Source organism: Quercus suber, unplaced genomic scaffold (genome assembly GCF_002906115.3).
Source record: "Quercus suber isolate HL8 unplaced genomic scaffold, Cork oak 2.0 scaffold_41, whole genome shotgun sequence".
In the NCBI taxonomy this organism is placed as follows: domain Eukaryota; kingdom Viridiplantae; phylum Streptophyta; class Magnoliopsida; order Fagales; family Fagaceae; genus Quercus; species Quercus suber.
Window position 1 is genome coordinate 2,090,459 of NW_027069506.1, and position 22,123 is coordinate 2,112,581.

Sequence of the window (22,123 nt, forward strand, 5' to 3'; positions counted from 1 at the left end):
CCTAAAATTTTATTATAATAAATATTTTTAAATGATTGTGATTTTTTTTTTCATAAGTGATGCTTGGAATAACAAATTTAATTCTTACAAACTAACATGTCATCAATCACCCAAAAAAAAAAAAAGTCATTCAAATATTCATTAATTAGGTTGTTGAAATTCATCAATTATGATCATATATCATATTGTGAACATTTTATAGTACCTTTAACATTTTCCTTTTTCATTATAACAAGGCCTCCAAAATACAAGATCAATAGAAACCTAACCCAAATTGAGACCCTAAACTAATTAAAAAAAAAATGTTACAAATATGTTAGATCATCAGTGATGATTAATCTCCCATAATAGTTTAAGACTTTTATTTTTGCAAAGTAGTCTCCTACAAAACCACGTACCTCTTAAAAACAAGATATAAAATTAAAAATTAGATTTACTTTTTTCTCACAAAGACAATTACAATATATTGTTAACCTCACAGCTCAAACCCTTTACCTCTCCTAGACCCTCAGTTAGCTCAATTGGTAAAGTCTATAATAGTTTAATTAAAAATCTAGGGTTCAATTCCTGCCTACATCAAAAACTGATTAGTGTCTTTATTTGATGATAAAGAGCACATTATTAGAAGCAGACATCATAGGTTGAAACTCTATAAAAATTTAAGATATATTTTAGAAAATATTTTATTCAAAAATTAGCTTTACTTAACTATTCATCATCTTATATCGAATAAAGTAAGCTTATTTTTTTATTTCTTTTTTCTTCTTTATAAAATTTATGCTTCAACTATGTTATTCAATTCTTTATATTAAATTAACCTTAGTTTAGTTAGTATTATTTCACCTAACTAAACTTAGTATGAAATTGACCCTTTTTTTTGGGAACAATTAACCTTGAGTATTAAATAACTTTATTTAATAAATATTTACATATGTGAGTTTCAGTTAGTTTAACTGGTAAAATCTCTGATGGTTGTATAAGAATCTAGGGTTCATTCCCCGCCTACACCAAAAACTGATTGGTGTCTTAGTCTGATAATAAAGAGTTATTATCAAGAGCGAACATCATAAGTTGAAACTCTCTCCAAAAAAAATATTTACATATAAAAGACTTTACATAAAATTTATTGCCTTAGGACCCAAATTGTGTTGGGCCAGCCCTGTTTCAAAATAACTTTGACATAACTCTTTTAATATAAAATTATTTTTGGATTCCAAAAATTCCGAAAGCTAACCAAATATTAAATCTTGTACATGAGTTAGTTGTTGGGAAACAGAAGAATGAGTCTACAAATAGGGTGAGCCAAATCAAGAACCCAGACATGCTTTCTCCAACCCTAAGCATATCAATTATTGCTTCTCTATTTGTCCTACTTCTTCTTCCAATTATATTTACTCTTGGACTTAATTTCCTATTCTATTACCCCTAAACCTACATTTGGCAACGTGAATGCTTTTATGTCAATGGCAAACCTGAAGCACCTCTTCTCTTTCATCATTCTCCTCTTACTCAGCCTTGAGGGTAATAAACAGTCAATGGCAGATGATGTGATAAGAGTGGGCGTAGTTCTTGATTTGAACTCCACAGTGGCAAAAGTGGCAGAGAGTTACATATTGATGGCGGTCTCTGATTTCTATGCTGTGAATGCTAATTATCGAACTAGACTCAGTCTTTTTACCAGGGATTCTAAGGATGATGTTGTCGGTGCAGCATGTGCAGGTAACTAACATTCTCACACATCCTAGAAGTGCAGATTTTTAATATTTCGGTAGAACTAAAAGTCTAAAACTGATATCTCTCTTGCAATGGGAAAGGAATCAAAAACACACATGCATGCGTGCACAAAGAAGACTAGCGTTCCAATGAGAAGAGTTTTTTTGTTAATTCAAATTAAGTGAACAAAAGAATGTAAAGGAATATAAAAAATTAAATTAGTAGAAACAATAAAAAATGACATAGCAACTAAAGAAGTAACAGAAAATGACATCAATCTATCAATTATCAAACAATATATCAATATATATATATATATATCTAAAAGTTGAAGTGTAGTAATTAATTCTGCTAATTTCTTAACTTATTGTTGTACTTTCTCTAACATTTTCCCCTCTCTATTACCTTTTCAACTCCTCACTACTCTCTACATTAATGTCACTCTTCCTCTATCTTTTTATTTTTGTTATTCTTATTCTCATTCTCTTATAATAAATTTGTCACTCTCTCATTTTATGCATAGTTTTCATTTTTTGGTGGATTTTTCTTTTCTTACAACTCTACTTTAGGTTGATGAACTATTGTGTTCTTTAGAAGTATACTTTGGGTTGATGCGATTTAATTTTGTGTTTTTAAGTTGTTGTCTTTTTTCTTTTCTTTAATAGTTAGATGTTATCATATTATGTTATTCTCTCTTATTTAATACATATTTTTCCCACACAAAAATGTTATTTATATATATATATAAATATATCTTAATTTTTCATTTTTTTGGTGGATTTGTTTTCTTGTATATCTACTTTAGGTTGATAAACTATTGTGTTCTTTAGACGTCTACTTTGGGTTGATACGATTTAGTTGTGTTTTCAAGTTGTTGTCTTTTTTTTTCTTTTCTTTAATTGTTAGATGATATCATATTCCATCATAAAAATAGTATATAAAAATTAATGTTATTCTATTTACATAGCATAACATGGATAATTTGATGCTTATTACCATAGTTTTCAGACTCGGACCATTCATTGAACCGTAAAAATGAGAGATTCAAGGTTTTTAAGGTAATCGTGATGACGTCATAATTAATTTAATAATAATTTAAATATAAATAAATATATTAAATTAGTATAAATAGAAAAATTAAATTAAATGACCCAATTAAATATAGAAATCTATCTTTCAAATGTATTTTTCATATCATAACTTTCACAGGACACATAAGAAATATCATATCCTAAGCATACATAGATATAATATTTCTTTATTTATTTATATGTTGATTAGTTAACCTCGTGATAGTAATATTGTAATTATATAGGAATTAGAAGGACACTTAATAATTTTAAATTAAAATAATTATTTAATAATTATTATATACTTAATTGTATTTGTTGACTCATTATTTTTCCTCTACCATTCAAACTTTGCTACATCATAATTGTGACAAAAAAAAAATGTGATATATTTTGTAACACTAGATTTTCTCATTTTAAAAAATTGTAAATATTAATTAAAAGTACTTAAAATATTTTATTTGTTACATATCAATTTATCAATAGTCACATCACGGGCTCAAAGCTACAAAAATTTAATGGCTGAAACATTTTGCCATCTTTAATTCAAAAATCAAAAGTTTTCTTTTTTCCCAATGCAAGTCACGTGAAGGGGCTTTGGAAACATAAAAAAGAATTCAAAACAAACACAAACAAAGAGAAGGTGAGAAACCACAGCAGTGGAGACAGAAAGAAGAAAGAGAAGAAGGAGAAAAAGAAGAAAGAAGAAGAAATATAAGCAGAAGACGAAGATGAAGACCGTGACTGGCGATCTGAGCTGGGTTGCTAGCTTGCTGCTTCAACTTCTCATGCCCCTACTTTGTCATCTTCTTCTTCTCAACTTGTTTTTTTTTTTTTTTTCCCCCTCACAAATCTTTTGGTTCTAGATCTGAAAAAAGTCCAAAATGCATGCCGGTCAAATCTTTAATTTTAGTCGGTATTTGCTATAAAAAAAAAAAAGAAAAAAAAAAAAGGAACCATGAGAACCGCGAGAACCGTTCACGGTTTTAAGAACCATGCGGTTCAACCGTGGTTCGCACGGATCCATGCTTTTCTTGCATAGAGAGGTTTTTAAGGTTAAAAGAACCGCAAAGAAGAGGAGTTCACGGTTAACCGATTGGACCGTACGGTCTAGTCCGGATTTCAAAACCATGCTTATTATTATATAGTTATTTAATTTTACTCTTTTTATTTACATCTAATTTTATATGAAGTTGTTATATTCTCTCTCGTTCTCTCATGAAAAAAATAATTATTCTCTCTCTCTTATTTTTTATTCTTTCTTGCAACTCTAATTTAAATTGATAAATAATTATCTATTCTCACACATCACATTGGTCTGCAACTAGTATATCTAAAATTTAAAGCATAGCATTTATTATTACTTTGCTTTTATTAAACCACATCAGCGACATGTCATCATTTCTTTAAAAAATATTTATATCAATATTAATGTGTGCAATAATACATTGTGCATTTACTCATTCTCAAAACTAATTATAACTTATCAATCATGATATAACAATCACTTTTCACTACTATGACTTTACACGTTCTTGATAACCATGTCATTTTCCCCAAACAAATGGGCTTTTCTTTTTCCTTTATTTTTCTTTGTGTAGAAGATATTACATGCAAGTGATTTTCCTAATATGCTTGTCATCATTTTCTTTCCATTATTTTCTTTAAAATATTTATATAAATATTAATGTGTGCAATAATATGTTGAGCCCTTATTCATTTTCAAAATTAATTATAGCTTATCAATCATGATATAACAGTCACTTTTCACTACTTTTATTTTACATATTCTTAAGAACCATATGTCATTTTCATCAACTTAAAGAGATAGTGATTATAAAGCGTGATTTTTCCTCTTCTTATTTCCGTTCTTTTTCTTTTTATATAAGATATTACATGCAAATGGTTTTTCTGATATGCATTTTTGTGGTGTACTAACTTTCCCTACATGGTATCAAGTTCAACTTGAATAAAATCTTTAGCAGGCATATAGAATCATAGATGCATGCATAATAATTTAGTTAAAAATATTAATGTGATAACAAACCTGACTAATGTTACTTAGGCCTTGTTTGTTTCGAGTGAAAAACCATTACAGAAAATATTTTACACCCCAACAGGGTTTTTGGGTGGACCGAAAAATACGGTCAAACTGAAATCAATTTCGGTTTGACTGTAAAATTTTGACCATTTAGGGTAAAATCATTTACACTTCTATTTTACCTTCAATCGAATTACTCGCCTATTTTTTGGCCTTTACTTGAGAGAGAGAGAGAGAGAGAGTGTGTGTGTGTGTGTGTGTGTAGCGTATTTTTTGACGTATATACATATTTTTTGTTAATAATTTTACGTGTAAACCAAACATTGAAAACCATTTTCTGATGTATTTTTCAAAACACAACCAAACAATTGAAAATATTTTCCTTTCCAAAAAATATTTTACATCGAGCCAAACACAACCTTAAACTACAAACCATTTCTATCACATTGGAATACATTACTTATCACAAATTATGGTTTTACATCACTTTATAATTATAATTATAATTAATTTTTTTAGTTATGTTTACTAATTATGGTTTTTTATTCAATCCATTTCAGTCCACTTCGGTTCATTTTGTCCATTTCAATCCAATTTGGTCTACTTTGGTTCACTTCAATCCATTTGGTCCATTTCAATTCATTTGGTCAACTTCCGTCAAATTGGTCCACTTGTGTCCATTCAGTTCATTTTAGTCCACTTCGGTCCATTCAGTTTAGGTTAAGAGTACTATCGATTATTTGAATAATATCAATTGTACTTATATGATAAATTTTGATTATCATGAAAGTCTCCTTAAGAGAATGAAAATTTTGATTAATAAATTTGAAATTTAAAAAGTTTTCTAGTACCAAAATAAATTAGAAAAATATAGTGCATAATAACAATAGTTAAAAGAATATGGACCACTTCAAAAAAGAATAATATCAATCAAAAACGCCAAAAATGATAATATTATATATTTGTAAAAATAAAGAGATAGAAATTACTTTTAGAAATTGTTTAATTTTTAGTGACAATAAATTATCTAAAATAAAATGTAGAGATTAAATTATACATTATACCACATCTCAAAATAATTATTTGACTAGTATATACAAAAGTAAAGACCTTATGTGAAAGAGTATGAGGTTCTGCCATGTGGCGCACTCCTTGAAAAGATAAATAAAATTCTCTCAAATGCTACATCAGAGATAAGAACAAATTAAAAAAGAAGAACTCTTTATTTCTTTTGGTTCAATATTTCAAGACTACTCTTTTGATGCAGGACAAATTAGGCTTTCCACCTAGATTAGTCCCACAGTAAACCTTAAGCTTCACCACCTAAGGTTGTTTGGACACCACCAAACACAATGCAAATTATGTATGAATAATCTCTGAATAATATTAATAATTTTCTTAATACAAAATAAATCATCTAGAGCTTTATTTACAACTTCCAAAAACCACAATAGATAAAGATGAGCATTCCTAATATGAATCCTAATCAATCTCAAATACTAATCCAATACTAATCAAATGCTAAAGATAAAGATAACATAAATGATAATCTCCTCAAATGTGATATACTATGGTGTCCGTACCAACTCCCCTAGGGTAGGAGAAACTCAACCTTGTTGAGTCAAGCTCACAATGATCAAGTGACATCAAAGGAACCTCCATCATCTATCCACAAGCTCACAAGGTCAGCATGGCACTTCCATCGACACTTATAGGTGCGGGTGATCATAGGTAGAGATGAAGCAGTAGGAATTGTATTCAAGTGAGCCTCCAAAAGAGTGGGATCAAGTTACTGCAACTCCTCTCTAGTGATCCATGTGCAATCAGACTCAGGTCATTTTCGCCAATGAACCAATAAGTGTTGACCTATTCCATCCTTGGTGAAAAGAGATTGCTCATTCAAAATAACATCAATAATATCTTTATGTGCCTTTTGGGGGGGGGGGGTGGGGAGGAATGGTGTAAGGCCAGGGATAAGGTTAGCCAATGAAGTAGAGAGAGGTTCATCAAAAGGGTCATGGGGAATAACTGTTGGACCTTTAAAAGATATTAAATCAGCTATATTAGAAGTCGAACTAATGCCATAATTTGAGGGTATATCTATGGCATAAACATTAGATCTAAGTTTCTATAATACCTCGAATGGGCCAGCATTGCGGGCCTGTAGTTTCTTAACGGTTCCAAAAAGATCCGTTCAAGCCTAATACAAATCATAACATAATCTTCTACATCAAAATCTAAATGACGTTGATGTATATCAACTTGAGTTTTATATTTACGACCACTAGTATGAAATTGTTTGCTGATCTCTTTGTGCAACTCATGCATATGACTAGTAAACTCTATTTCAAATGTAGAAACCCTAGCATGTAGGGACATTGGGAGAAGGTCTAAAGGTCTCCTAGGCTTATAACCATGAACAAATTCAAAGGGGCTTATGCCTATGGATCTATTGACTGAGTTATTATATGATAACTAGGCTAAAAGGAGTATAGATTCCCATCTCCTACATTCTCACCTTTGAGATACCAAAGGAGATTTCCTAGACTCTTATTCACAACTTTAGTTTGACCATCAATTTGAGTATGGTATTAGAGAATTTCAACTTTGTCCCCATCATGTGCCAAAAATTCTTCCAAAAATAGTCCATGAACTTAACATATCTATCTGGCACAATTGTTTTAGGTAACCCATACAACTTGAAAATCTCATCAAAGAAAAGCTTGGCTACTTTAGATGCGTCAAAAGTTTTAGAACATGGAATGAAATGAGTCATCATATAGAATATGTCTACCACTACAAGAATGGAATCTTACTTTCTAAGGGTATGAGGAAGACCTAGTACGAAGTCCATGCTTACATTAGTCTAAGGACGATGAGGAATTGGTGGAGGAGTATAAAGGCTTGTATTTTGCCTGTCATGTTTAGCCAATTGACATTGGCAGCATTGGCCAATTATCTTGGAAACATCCCTCTTTAGACTTGGCCAATAGAACTACCTCTCTACCTCTTCAATTGTCTTATCATGTTTCAAATGTCCTAAAAGTCCCCTAGCATGCACTTCCCAAATAAAAAATTCTCTAACTGGTGTGCAAGGGATACAAAGCTTATTGGCTTTAAACAAGTAGCCATCTCGGAGGATAAAATCATCCACAACTGTAAACTGCTTATTCCTCCATGTAGTGTACACTTAGCCAAAATCTGGCAAGATTCATATTCCTCTTGCAAGTTTTCAAACCCTATTACTTTTGAGCTCATCACGGAAAGTAATTTGACTCGATTATTCAATGCGTTTGTTACCTTATTTTTAATACTAGATTTACGTCTCAAACATAGGACAATCTTTGCAAATACTCAACCCAAGGAACATGTTGAGCGTTTAATTTCTTTTGGAAATTAATGTGGCAGTGGGCATTGTGATTAGAATAAATGAAAAACTCATGGGTTGTCATGTAATGGTTCCAATATCTCAAAGCTTGTGCCACGGTATACAGTTCTTTGTAATATTTTGAATACTTCTTCTTAGCCTCATTTAATTTCTCACTAAAGTAAGCTATACAATCTTGACTAAGTATTCCTCCTATGCCTATGCCAGATGCATAGCATTCCACTTCAAAAACCCTTTCAAAGTCTAGTAAGTGCATCACTAATGCTTTTTTCATCTTCTTCTTGATTTCCTTAAATTCTTTAATAGCAATATTTGACCATTGGAACTAGTATTTAATAGCAGTATTTGACCATTGGTGCCATGATTGTACTAAATCCACGTATGCAGCAATAATAGATATTGCAAGCCCATGAAAACTGCAAACCTCGTGAATCTTGGGCTCGGGCCAATCCGTTATGGCCTTGACCTTCTGTGGGTCAATAGAAAACCTTCAAATGAGACAACAAAACCTAAGAAAATGACACAATATCATTTCTTGAGGTTGACATGCAAGTTTTCTTTCCTCCAAGTGGAACAAACTTGTTTGAGGTGATCCAAATGTTGCTCCTTTGATTTACTATAAATGAGGATGTCATCAAAGTACACTACCACAATTTTGCCCAAGAAATACCTCAATAGTTATGTCGTCACTCTCATAAAAGTACTAGGCGCATTTGATAAATCAAATAGCATCACAAGTCACTCATGTAATCATCCTCTGTCTTAAAGACAGTCTTCCACTCATCACCTGAACAAATACTAATTTGATGATATCTACTTTTTAAATCAAATCTTTGAAAAGATTGTAGCTTCTGACATCATATCAAACATATCGTCTAACCTAAGGATAGGAAAATGATACTTCATAGTAATCTTATTGGTTGCGTGACTATCCACGCATGTACTCCAAGATCCATCTTTTTTGGGGTCAAAAGTGCAAGATCTACACATGGGCTTAAGCTCTCACTCACAAATATTTTTTGTAAGATCTCATCCACATGTTTAGTCATCTTATCATGTTGAGTAGGACTCATTCTGTAGTGGGGTAAATTTGGAAGTGCTTCTCCAAGTATAAAATCTATGGTGTGTTGAAATATCACACATGGGGGGTAATTGATTTAGGAGCTCCTTAAGGAAAACATCTTGAAACTCTTGAAGCACTGATCTTACTTCTTTTCTTGTTTCTTCAAAGTTGTCTAGTGCAACTTCCTTAACAACCAAAGCAAATATGATAGACTCTTCATTGACAACCCTTTCAAGTATTTTTGGATTCATGAAGTTCATGCTTCGTTTTTTAGGCTCTTATTTAGTCTTGATCTAGTAAACTTAGATTGGATTAGGTTAAGCTTAATCCTCTTCCCATTGTGCCTAAAGAAACAAGAGTTTGAGTGATCATAAAGAGTGACATCTAAATCTTAGAGCCATGTTCATCCCAAAATTATGAGTCCTACATCCATTAAAATCACATCACATGAAATATGAGCCTTGTATGAAAGGATGTGAATAGGAACAAGACACCTTTCCTTGATGGTGATGGTTGAATCATCTACCCAAGTTACCTTGTAAGGTTTAGGATGGGCAACTAACTTCAAACCTAAGTAAGAGACAAGGCTTGAAGAGATTGTATTAATGCAACTTCCACTATCAATTATAACCTTGCAATCTTTGGTCCTACACTTAACAAAAATTTGGATGATAATACCTCTTTTCCAATCGTCACTTTCTTTGGACTATGATATAGTACAACTAACAATACTCACTACAGGAGTATCAAGACTACCCTCGCTGAGTTCATCAAAAAATGGTAGGACTCTAATGCATCCTAAATGGGTGGAATCAACCTCTCCTATTTCCATAATGTCGTCAATATTAGCCCCATAGACTTCTTCTACTTCATCCTCTCCCAATTTTTCAATCAACAAGGTCTGATTAGGACATTAGGCAGCCATATGACCAAAGCCTTGACACTAAATACACTAGATTTTAGAATTGGGCTTGAATGTCTCCCTAACTACACCTTTCCCTTTGTCTTATGTGCACAAGGGCCTATTATTTGGGTTGGGTCTATTTTGAGGACCTTGTTGGTATCTACCTTGAGGATTGTCATCTATGCGTAAGGGCCTATTGTTAGGGTAAGGTCTACTTTGGTTACCTTGGAAGTAGCTACCTTGGGGGGCTTCTAAATTGTTGTGAGGCAACATACGATTCTCAAATCTCCTCTTACCTTGGGGCCTAGTGATCAACTCAAAATTTTGCACTAAGGCATAGACATCATCAAGAGTTGTGATCTCTCAAGCCACCATTTCTCTTTGAAGATCATAATTGAGACATTTCCTAAACGTACTCAAGGTAATTGACTCATCTTCGGTCGCATCACTATGTATCCTGAACTCTTCAAATTGCTCTATGTATACTATAGCTGTATTATTGTCTTGTCTTAAATCTTGCTGTTGATCCAACAAATTTCCTTGATGAGACATTAGGTAGTACTTTTCATTGAGCTTTGCCTTCATTTCTTCCTAGAGTTACGGGTTGTTAGGTTTTTTTTTTTTTTTTTGGGATCCCTATAAGCTAGATTGTTTAACCTAATTAATTAACCAAATGAATACTTAGGTTTATTATTCAGATATAGGTTAAAACAATAAAGTCATATCATGTAAAGTAGCGGAAAATAAAGAATACAATGATATGATCACCCAGGAAAACAAAATCGATAAAAAACCTGGGGATGATTTAACCTAGCTATGATCACGTAGGGAGGAACACAATGATATGATCACGTGGTCGTGTAAAACTTACTGACACGACCACGTGCAAGCTCTGAATCCACGGACTCCTCTATTAAGCCTTTGCAACATAAGCACCCATACTTGTGATTTTGAGACTCCACTCAAAGGTTTAGCAACACAAACTTTCCTATTTGTGACTCCAAGACCACCCTTGAAGGTTTAGATCATCAGCACTTTTGATGACTAGAGAATGCGGCAACTTCTACAACATCGGATCTTGAAATTCTTCAAGGAATAACATCGGTAGAAGATATGAAAGAGTTTTTTGGGTACAAAACCCTAGATACAAAAGAGGCACACTCTTCTCTCTCTAAAAAGCCTTATAAAAACGTGCTTAGGTTTTTCTTTATGTACTAGAAGAAGTAGATCTGAAACCCTAATCCTTTTTGGGATTGAATTGTTATTGGGCCGAACTTAAAATTCTACAGACCTATATTTCTATCGGTTGAGCCTGTTTCTCGATCAGTCGAAACAGGCAGTTTTTGAACTTTTCTTTCTGCAGCTTGTATATTCTTGAATCTTGACTTGTATCACCTTAAGTATTTTCTAATAATATCTATAGACTCTAGGATCTATATCTAGACAAGTTTGTGTTCACGGTTTGTCAATTGTTCTAAACTTTTAGAAGCTAACATGGGTGGTTGGCAAGTCTTAAGGAGGTGGTTTTCGATACTGTCCCAATGAAGTTTTACTCTTTCTACAAGTTTCATTTTGGCAAATATAACCTTCCTATCTTCTGACAATTCATACCATTCAAAAAAATGCTCTAACTTACGTACCCAGTCATTGTAGACTTAAGGACTCTCATCACCATCAAAGATTGGGGCCTCTACTATGATATGCTTAGCTAACTTGTCATCATGGTCTCTATGGTGGTCTTGTCTACAATAAGGACCTTGTCTATAATTATTATTTTTTCCATTATAGGCATTATCCTCTTCATACCTTGCTTCCAAGCGACCTAGATGGGCATTAATTTCTTCCAAGGGTCTGCCTTAAGTCATCTTGGGGAGGAGGGTCCATGTCCAAGCGGGATTAAGGGCTAGACTGGGATTTAGAGTTAGACTGGTCTCCAGAACTAGTTCCTAGAAGACCACTACGCAAATGCATGCAATAGAGATCAAAAAAATAATTCTTGAAAGTACATATTAAAGATAAAACTCAAGTAAAATCATGTGTCAAGAAAAGTCATGAATTCCACAGGTTATTGCATTCAATCTTGTTCCATAGTGCTAGTGACCTTTTTAGGGAGAATAACCATTCTAGACTAGTAATTTTGAATGCTAAACAGAACTTTATATGTGTTAATTGAAGTTTCCCATCATAAGACAAGTAATTCATAGACCAAGAACTAACTTTGAGTCTTTGACAGTGTACAAAGTATCACGTTATTTAAAATTTGAATGATGTAGCATTGGACATACCTTCATAGTCATCATATATATTTACTCTAAAACATTAAATGAATCCATTCAAATGGAGAGAATCCTAACATTAGTGAACACTGATTTGCTGACTTGTTCATTTGGAATGCAGCTCTTGATCTGATGAACAACGAAAAAGTGCATGCCATCATAGGACCTCAAAGTTCAGCACAAGCTAAGTTTGTTGCAAAACTTGGTGAAAAGGCTCATATTCCTATACTTTCTTTCTCAGCCACAAGTCCCTTTCTTTCCACAAATCATAACCCATTTTTTATTCAGACAACCCAAGATGATTCAGCTCAAGTGAAAGCCATAGCCACCTTAATTCAAGCTTATGGTTGGCGAGAAGTCATCCCTATCTATGAAGACACAGAATATGGCACTGACTTAATTCTATACTTGATAGATGCTTTCCAAGAGGTTGATGTCCGATTTCCTTACAGAAGTGTCATTTCTCCATCTTCAAAAGATAGTGATATTTTAGGGGAGCTTAACAAATTAAAGGCAATGCAAACAAGAATATTCCTTGTACACATGACTGCTTCTCTTGGCTCAAAGCTTTTTGTACATGTAAAGAATTTAGGAATGATGAGCGAAGGGTATGCATGGATAACAACACAAGGGCTATCAAGTTTGTTAGATGCTATTAATTTAAAGATCATGGACTCAATGCAAGGTGTTTTGGGAATTAGGCCATATATACGAATTTCAAAAGATCTTGAAGATTTTGAAAGAAGATGGACAAAAAATTACACCTCAACAAAAACAAACTACAAGACTCTTGGGTTAAACCTCTTTGGATTACGAGCATATGATACAATTTGGGCATTGGCTATGGCAGTGGAGAAGGCTAATATAGAGCATTCTAGCTTTTTGAAGCAAAATGCTAGTGAAAGTAAAGTAGACCTTGCAGCCATAGGAGTTTCTGAAATTGGTCCAATACTTCTCAACAAAATTGCAAGCACTAGATTTCAAGGCCTTAGTGGATACTTTGATTTGGATAAGGGACAGATGAAAGCTTCAACCTTTGAAATCTTTAATGTGATAGAACAAAGGGAGAGGATTATTGGATATTGGAACCCCAAGAAAGGACTTTCACAAGAAATAGATGACATTAGTGAAATAGCATATTCAATATCGAAGGACAAACTTAAGCCACCAATCTGGCCTGGAGACACAACAAACCAGCCTAAAAAGTTGAAGATTGGGATTCCAATTGGAGATGGTTTTAATGAGTTTATAAAGGTTCAATGGTATCCTCATGGTGGTAAACCAAAAATATCTGGGTTTTCAATTGACGTGTTCCTTGCTGCACTTGATATATTACCTTTTCCCCTTCCACATGAGTTTGTGCCATATGTGAACGAAAATGGGCAGAGTGCAGGAACTTATGATGAACTTCTTTTCCAGATCAAACTTAAGGTGATTTTTTAGTTTACAATACTTGCGTATTGTATGTACAATAACTCAAATGATACAACCAATTTCACCACTATTGAGATAGCAGGTTATGATTGGTGTATAATAAAAGTAATTTCAATTATTATTCCAAAATGATGTTGCACTAATCATAATCTATTACCTCAACAAGATGTAAAAATAATAATGATAATGAAATTTATTATGCCGTTATTTTTTTACGTAACTTTATAATAAGATATTCCTCACCTCTCTCTCTCTCTCTCTCTCTCTCTCTCTCTCTCTCAAAATGCAGAAGTTTGATGCTGTGGTTGGAGACACAACAATTGTGGCTAGTCGCTCCTCATACGTGGATTTTACATTACCTTATTCTGAATCAGGTGTGTCAATGGTGGTTTTGATGAAAGATGATGAAAAGAAGAACATGTGGATTTTCTTAAAGCCGCTAAGCTGGGATCTTTGGTTAGCAACCGTTGCAACCTCCATTTTTATAGGGTTGGTAACATGGGTTCTTGAACGCCATGTAAATTCTAAGTTTGGAGGGCGCCTTGATCAACAAATTCGCACGATTTTCTTGTTCTCCTTTGCAACACTCACCTCTGGTCATGGTAAATTCTTTTTTCCCATTAAATGAAATTCTATTTATTTTTATTTTTTGGCTTAAATATACTCTTGGTCTCTAAAGTTTGAAACATGAACAATTTTATTTTAAGAAATTTTTAGTCCCTTAGATAGATGATGTGGTCAAACTAAAAACTGACATATCATCACTACATATGGACTAAAATTGGTCACTGAAGGTTTTTTAGAGACTAAAAGTAATCACTTTAAGTTTATTAAGAATTTTAAAAAATCACTTTAAATTTTAGTGGCTAAAATTGCTCGTAAGCTAAAGTTTAGAGACCAGAAGTGTGATTCCACTCCCTTTTATCCTGCTCTACTGTACTTCCTCTTTCAAGGAAATAAATTTAAACATGTTAACACTTTTCTCAAATTTTGATGATGTTTTAGGGGAGAAAGTGGTCAACAGTTTGTCAAGATTTGTGCTGATCTTATGGACCTTTACGTTACTCATCCTATCACAGAGTTACACAGCTAGCTTAACTTCAATGTTGACGGTACAAAAATTGAAACCTGAATTTGTTGATGTGACTGAGATAAAAAGGAATGGTTACTTTGTAGGATATCATAAAGATTCTTTCGTTAGAGAGCTTCTTGTAGAACAATTAAATATCGATGAGTCCAAGCTAAAGGCTTATAAAACTCCTGAGGAATATGATGAAGCACTGTCAAATGGAAGTGATAATGGTGGCGTAGCTGCTATTGTTGATGAGATCCCCTACATTAAGCTCTTCCTCTCGAAATACGGCTCTCGGTATGCAATGGTTGGACCAATCTACAAAACTGATGGATTTGGCTTTGTGAGTATCTCTCTCTCAACCTCCCCCATGAACATAAAAGGGTGATACAAGAATGCAAGATATATTTTAGTTTGAGTAGTGTTTGTTACACACACTATTACATACATTTTTTTAACTGAAATCGTGAGTTGAAAACACAATTTCAGTTTGGAATCATGTTTTCAACTCAAGATTTCAATTCAAAAAATGTGAGTAATAGTGTGCGTGTGTTTGTGTGTGTAATAAGGTATGTGTAACAGTTTTTATTCTTTTTATTCTTTTTTTTGAGATATTCTGAGGAGCTGTTTGGTATGGTAGTTTAAGCAACACTTTTTAGTTTTTAAATAACATTACACGTATTTCTATACATTTTTTCACCTGCACATATTTCTAAAAAATACAAACAATGCTACCAGAACAACGTTACCAAACAACCCCTAAATAACTCTAAAGTCACAAAAATGTTCACAATTGCTAAGGTGGTAGATTATAAATTATAGATGATAAGGTTATGTTAGTAGTAGGCTCAAATGAAAAGAAAAAAGAAAAAAAAAACATGTTATCTCAATAACTCTAAAGTCACAAAAATGTTCACAATTGCTGAGGTGGCAAATTATGAATTATAGATGATAAGGTTATGTTAGTAGTAGGCTCAAATGAAAATAAAAAAGAAAAAATAACATGTTATCTCAATTAATGTGAAAGATTTTATAAAAATTGTTATCTATGGCATTTCTATGAGATATATCTTATGAATCGTTGCATTCACTTTGTAGAAACAAATCCAAATATTATTATGGTCAATGTTTTCATAGGTCACAAGTCAACATGGTAAATGTAGCAATGGCTTCCATATATGTAATTCATAGACCAGTGGATTATGGTTTATGATAGGGCAAAAATGAACCTCTTTGCAAATTAATTAATTACCAAAGTTAATTAATTAGGTTCAATTACATGCAATGACATGATAGCACAAACAAATTACCAAATAACTAAATGTAGCGGAAAATAAATTTAACACAGGTAATTTGTTTATGAATAGGGAAAACCACCAAGGCAAAACCCCACCGAGTGATTTTAAGGTCACCACTTTCAAGAATCCATTATTATCAATTACAAGCGGTTACAAATATAAGGAATCTTACCAAACCCTTTGGCCTATCCTAAACTACTAACTTACAATCATGGTTTTAAAAACCGGTACGGTGAAAGAACCGGAAAAGAGACTGATTACTGGTTTTCTGGTCGAACCGGGGTCCGACCGATGGTCCAACCGGTGACGTCATAAATAATTTAATTAATAATTATAAAATTAATAATTATAAAATTAATAATTATAAAAATAAATAAATAATTTTATAACTAGTCATTTTAACTAAAAAATTAAACAGTAGTAAAACATTAAACTCTAACTTACCAACTTTTAGGCACCGTTGAACACAATTTAACCAAAACAAAAACAAAAAAAACATATACAAGCACCACAAACCCACTATAAAATATTTTAGTTATTTTTTAACTTTCAAATAACTAAAATAAGTGCACCAATGACTAACAATATTATTGCCTACTTGATATTTTTTTCCTCCACACATTCACACGTATATCCCACCTACCACACAATTTGAAATCACATCCACACGTTTTCCTTTTCCCATCTCAGATCTCACTTTTTGCTCTCTCAAAAAAAAAAGATCTCACTTTTTGCTTTTCTGCCTTTTGACTTTTCAATTTTCATATCTCTTTCTTCAATGAGTTCTTTCTCTCTTCTCTCTCGTGAATATGGCCATTTCTTTAGTCTGATCATGGTCATTCTCAGACTGCTACTGAGAATGGGCCTAGTTTGCTGTCATGATGAGACAACAATCACTTCGTGATCTAATCCAGTCAAGACGTGCTCCATTTTTTAGCCTTGATTTTGTTTGAAAACAAAATCCCAGTGGCCAGATCGTTGATTCGGCCTTGCAGAGATTTTTTTTCAGCTCATGAGTCATGATACTGCCCAGTGTGCTACTCTGTTCGTTGAATCCTGAATAGCAAATAGACTCACTTCATTAGAACCAGATCCCACATTTGTGCTCCAAATTCCCTGATATGAAAAATCTTGTACATTGCTCTAATTCTTTTTTACTCCCCCTCAATCTGTCAAAGAAATTATGTAACAAATTAGAGAACAGATCGCGTGAGATGAGATTTGAGAGAGTTGAGATTTGAGAGCTTGAGTGAGTGAGGAAGTGAGGCTGAGGCGGTGAGGCCGAGAGGCGTGAGTGAGATGTAAGAGTCTGAGGGTGAGGGGTGAGGAGTTTAGGCTTAGGGTTTGTTTTTAGGAAACCAAAAAGTCCAAAACGACATAGTTTTGCCGGAAAAAGCCAAAAAACTCCAACCGGGCATTAACCGGTTCGACCTCCGGTTTTTTCGGTTTTCAGGTTGAACCGGCCGGTTTTTACTGTTTTTCGGTTTTTAAATGATTTTCGGTTTTTTAACATAACCGGACCGGATTTGAGACCGGTTCCCGGTCCGACCGGTCGGACCGGCCGGTCCGTTCCGGTTTTTAAAACTATGCTTACAATTGAACCCTTACCCCAATACTCAATTAAACTTGTATTGTAGTGGCAATCTTTCCATTCAATGCACAAATCTCAGTACATGATTAACTCACCAACTTGAAGAAGATTGTTGGTTGCAAAGTTTTTCAGTTCATCAACAATGAAGATTAGGAAGCTCATTGGTCACAAAACTCTTGGTGTAAAGACACAATAGCTTCTACAAAGAAAATAATGAACTAGGCCACTTTTTGCATTTGATCACACAATGCATGCACGACGGCCTTTAAAATAATCTTTATATATGTCTAGGGTTGTGAGAAAAGAAACCGTACACAAATACATAGGAATATGCGTGTAATTAGATTGAAAAGTCTGATTTTGTAATTCTCGACAGATACAGCTTGTGTCAAGCTTCTGTTGAGCTTCAACATTAAATTTTGATAGAAAGGATTTTGTCGAGACTTCTGTCGAGTTTTAATGAACAACACTTTCTTCACTTGTTTCTTGGTTAGATTTGCATAGCTTCAATACTTAATTTGAATACTTATTTCTTGAAGTACTAAACCCATCATAGATCTACCCAATTACAAGTAAAGTGAATTTTGTCAGAAAATTAGCCAATTACATAAAATATGTTCCTAACAATTTAAATTGTTGAAAATTGTTGCCCACATGCACGCACACTCATACACTACTCACAATGGAATATAAATCAGCTAAGAGCTTTTATAGCTCAACTGGCACCTCATGTTTTCAACAAAGACACCTAAGTAGAATAATAGAAAGCACTTCTTCTTCTTTTTTTGTATTTTTTATCTCTCTTCTTCCACTCTTGGAAACAAATGGATGCATACATGGATTCATGAGTCAACATACCACCCTCCCTCTCGAATATGAGAATCAGCTCGAAGGTTAACTTGTGACTATAAAGGTGCCATTTCTGTCAACCCTCAGCAAATAATTTCAAACTAAATAGGGTGGATTGCTCATCCAACTGGTATTTTCAAATGGACGTCGATGGTGCAACTTCAATGGATAACAGGCACTCTAGCATTGGAGTAGTAATAAGAGACTCCAACAGTATGGTCTCCGTAGCTATCACCAAGAATCTTCCTGCTCAGTACAATGTAGAAGAAGCTGGAGTAATAGCTCTAGAAAATGGGGTTTTACTTGCCCAGGAAATGAATCCCTCACATGTCATCTTTGAATTGGATGCTTTCTTCATTGTCCACCAATCCCTTCAATCAAAGGAAACTAACGGCATATTTGGTCATGTTAAATATTAGTATTGATACACCATGTTGAATATACTAGTATAGATGCGAAAGCGAAAGTATAAAATATAAACATAATAACATACAAGAGTTATGTGGTTCAGCCTAACGGCCTACATCCACGAAGGAAACCCTAAAGGGCTACATCAATAATATATTATAATGTAGTACAAATCCTGTGTTACAATGAATCATAACATGTGTGAACGATTTTAGACCCCTTAAAACACAACCAGATTGGTTAGCCTAGATTAATTAGCCAAGTTGTTACTTAGTCAAATTATGCAATTCTAAGTTAAAGCAATCAAATAATCATATCAAAATAATAAAGTAGCGGAATAATAAAAGACACAATGATATGATCACCCAGGAAACCACACGGTAAAAACCTGGGGAGAATTTGACCCACCGATCCTCAAGGCAAACCTAAATCCACTATGAAAGAATCGAAGTTCATACAAAAGGACTACAAGCTCCCCGCTCGACTTCCTAATGCTACCCACCAGTAGAACTTACGGACACGACCACGTGCAAACTTTGAATCCACGGACTCCTTCTTTCTTGAATTCTTTAATCAGCTACAAGCACCCATGCTTTATATTCTTTAAGCTTCAATGGCAGCAACCTTGTTGATCATCAAGATGTAGATAATCTCTACCTTGAAAACCCTAAGTTTATGTGAAGGAAAGCTCCTCAATGATCTCACAAGAGATTCACATAAACAGCAATATGAGCAACAAAGACTTAGAGAGGTTTGGGTGCAAAACCCTAAAAATAAAAGGAGGCACAAGAGGCACTTTAATTTCTCTCTCTCTAAAAAGTCCCAAAAACGTTCTATGGGTTTTCCTTATATATAGGAGTGTTTTACTTGATCCCCAAGACGTTTAAATAGAGTTTGGGCTGAACTGGAACTCTGCAGAAAAATAACTCTGTACGTGGTTCGATCGATCGAGTCTAATTTTCGATCGATCGAGCCTTACAGATTTAGTCCAATAAATCTGCAATCACTCGATTCCAGTTTTACAAATAAACATACTTTGAGTAAGCCTAAACAAGACTAAACATATTGTTTTGATCATGGTTTGCCAACATTACACATTAGAGTTCTAAATACATAAAATCCTAAATCTTTAGAACCTAACAATGTATATATATAGTAGACTAAATCCTAGACTAATAGACTTCTAGTACAAGTAAGAGACTTGGCTTGCACACAAAGTAGAATTAGACTTGGGCCTATACTAATGGGCTAATATATCTCTAACACCCTCTCTCAAACTCAAGATGGAAGCTTGATGAAATCTTGAGATTTGATAAAGTTGAGAAAATCCCTTGAATAAAGTTTGGCTCTGTGACGATAGTTTGAAGAAGGCAATGGTCTTGCAGTGTTGATGCGACTTCTAACGGTGGCATGACTATACCGGAGAGTTTTGACGGCAGTAGTAGGAAGCCAAAGAAGATGAACGCAGTAAAAAAAAACACCGAGGAAGACAAAGATTGCTCTTAAATATACCGCAAGGACAGAAAACTATGGCCACAAAAAGGTGGCTCTGATACCATGTTAAATATTAGCATTAATATACCATGTTGAATATGCTAGTATAGATGCGAAAGCGAAAGCATAAAGTATAAAACACAATAACACACGAGAGTTACGTGGTTCAGCCTAACGGCCTACATCCACGGAGGAAACCCTAAAGGGCTACATCAATAATATATTATAGTGTAGTACAAATCCTGTGTTACAATGAATCATAACATGTGTATATATAGTAGACTAAACCCTAGACTACTAGACTTCTAGTACAAGTAGGAGACTTGCCTTGCACACAAAGTAGAATTAGACTTGGGCCTATACTAATGGGCTAATATATCTCTAACAGGTCATATTCTCTAACGAATTCTCTCTGCTCTTGATGACTTTAGAAGTTGGAAGATCCCGCACCAGAAATAGGGAGTTCAACAGGGTTGCTCATGAGCTTGCTCATCTATGCCCATAATGTCTTCCTTTCTCTGCTTTGTATTACTCTCTGTTGTACTTCAATTTCAGTTTCTAAATGAATCCATACAGTTTGCTCATAAAAATAAATTTAAAAAATAATAATAAAAAAGCACTCTCCAAAGACTTGCTCATATTAATTGCATAACTTCATTTAAGTTTGTTTTTCTTATTTCATTAACTCCTCCAAACCTCCAATGAATAAGCTTTATTTAATATAAAAATCTTGTTTATATTCTACTAATAAAGATTTATCAATGTGATTAAATCTTTTTTTTCTTTCTTTCTTTCTTTCTTCAGGCCTTCCCATGTGGATCCCCTCTAGTCTCTTACATTTCAAGAGCAACCTTGAATGTCACTGAAGATAAAGATAAGATGACAAATATTATGCGGAAATACTTTTCAAGTCAAACTACATCTACAGGCGAAAATGGAAGTGCTGAAATCTCTACATATTCTCCTAGTCTTGGTGTGTATTGCTTCGGTGGTCTTTTCATCGTAGTTGGAGTGGCTTCTTTGTTTTCCCTCTTGCTATATGTGGTGAAAAAGTTCCCTCACTTTCACTGGACAAACGCAAACATTGTCCCTCTCGAAGGATCTCTTTGGTTGAGATTTATTGAATTGGTAAAGCATTTCGGCCAGAAATGTCTCCGTTCATGGTCTTTTTCGAGAAATGAATCCACACCAAGTCCTGAAGGCTTTGGAGCTTCACCTAGTATAGATGATATGCAAAAACATTCAAGGACAAGCTGTGAAGGAGCAGACGATGTTGCTATAGATGTAGATGACGAAATTTGGTGATGCATGTGTGGACGTGGCTAAGCTTAGTATAGATGAAGGCTTTACAAGGGTGAACTCCGCCATGTACCATAAAATATTCTAATTCCTAGGACTGCATGGGCGGTGGGCACATGATCCAACTCACTCATTGTTAACCGCTAGTAAATTATCTGTGCATTTGTGCGATGCACAAATAATGTTATAATGTTTATGTAAGATGATTTTAGAGAATATTATA

At 33.8% G+C, this 22,123-nt stretch overlaps 1 protein-coding gene across 1 annotated transcript; it reads left to right on the top strand.

Moving 5' to 3' along the window:
• The first annotated feature begins 1,463 nt into the window (after positions 1–1,463).
• LOC112025251 (glutamate receptor 2.5) lies at positions 1,464–21,906 on the top strand. The gene is made up of 5 exons (XM_024057910.2): positions 1,464–1,719; positions 12,577–13,886; positions 14,179–14,491; positions 14,895–15,304; positions 21,406–21,906. Exons 1-5 carry the CDS (start codon positions 1,464–1,466, stop codon positions 21,904–21,906), a joined length of 2,790 nt encoding a protein of 929 aa, XP_023913678.2.
• Positions 21,907–22,123: the final 217 nt, after the last annotated feature.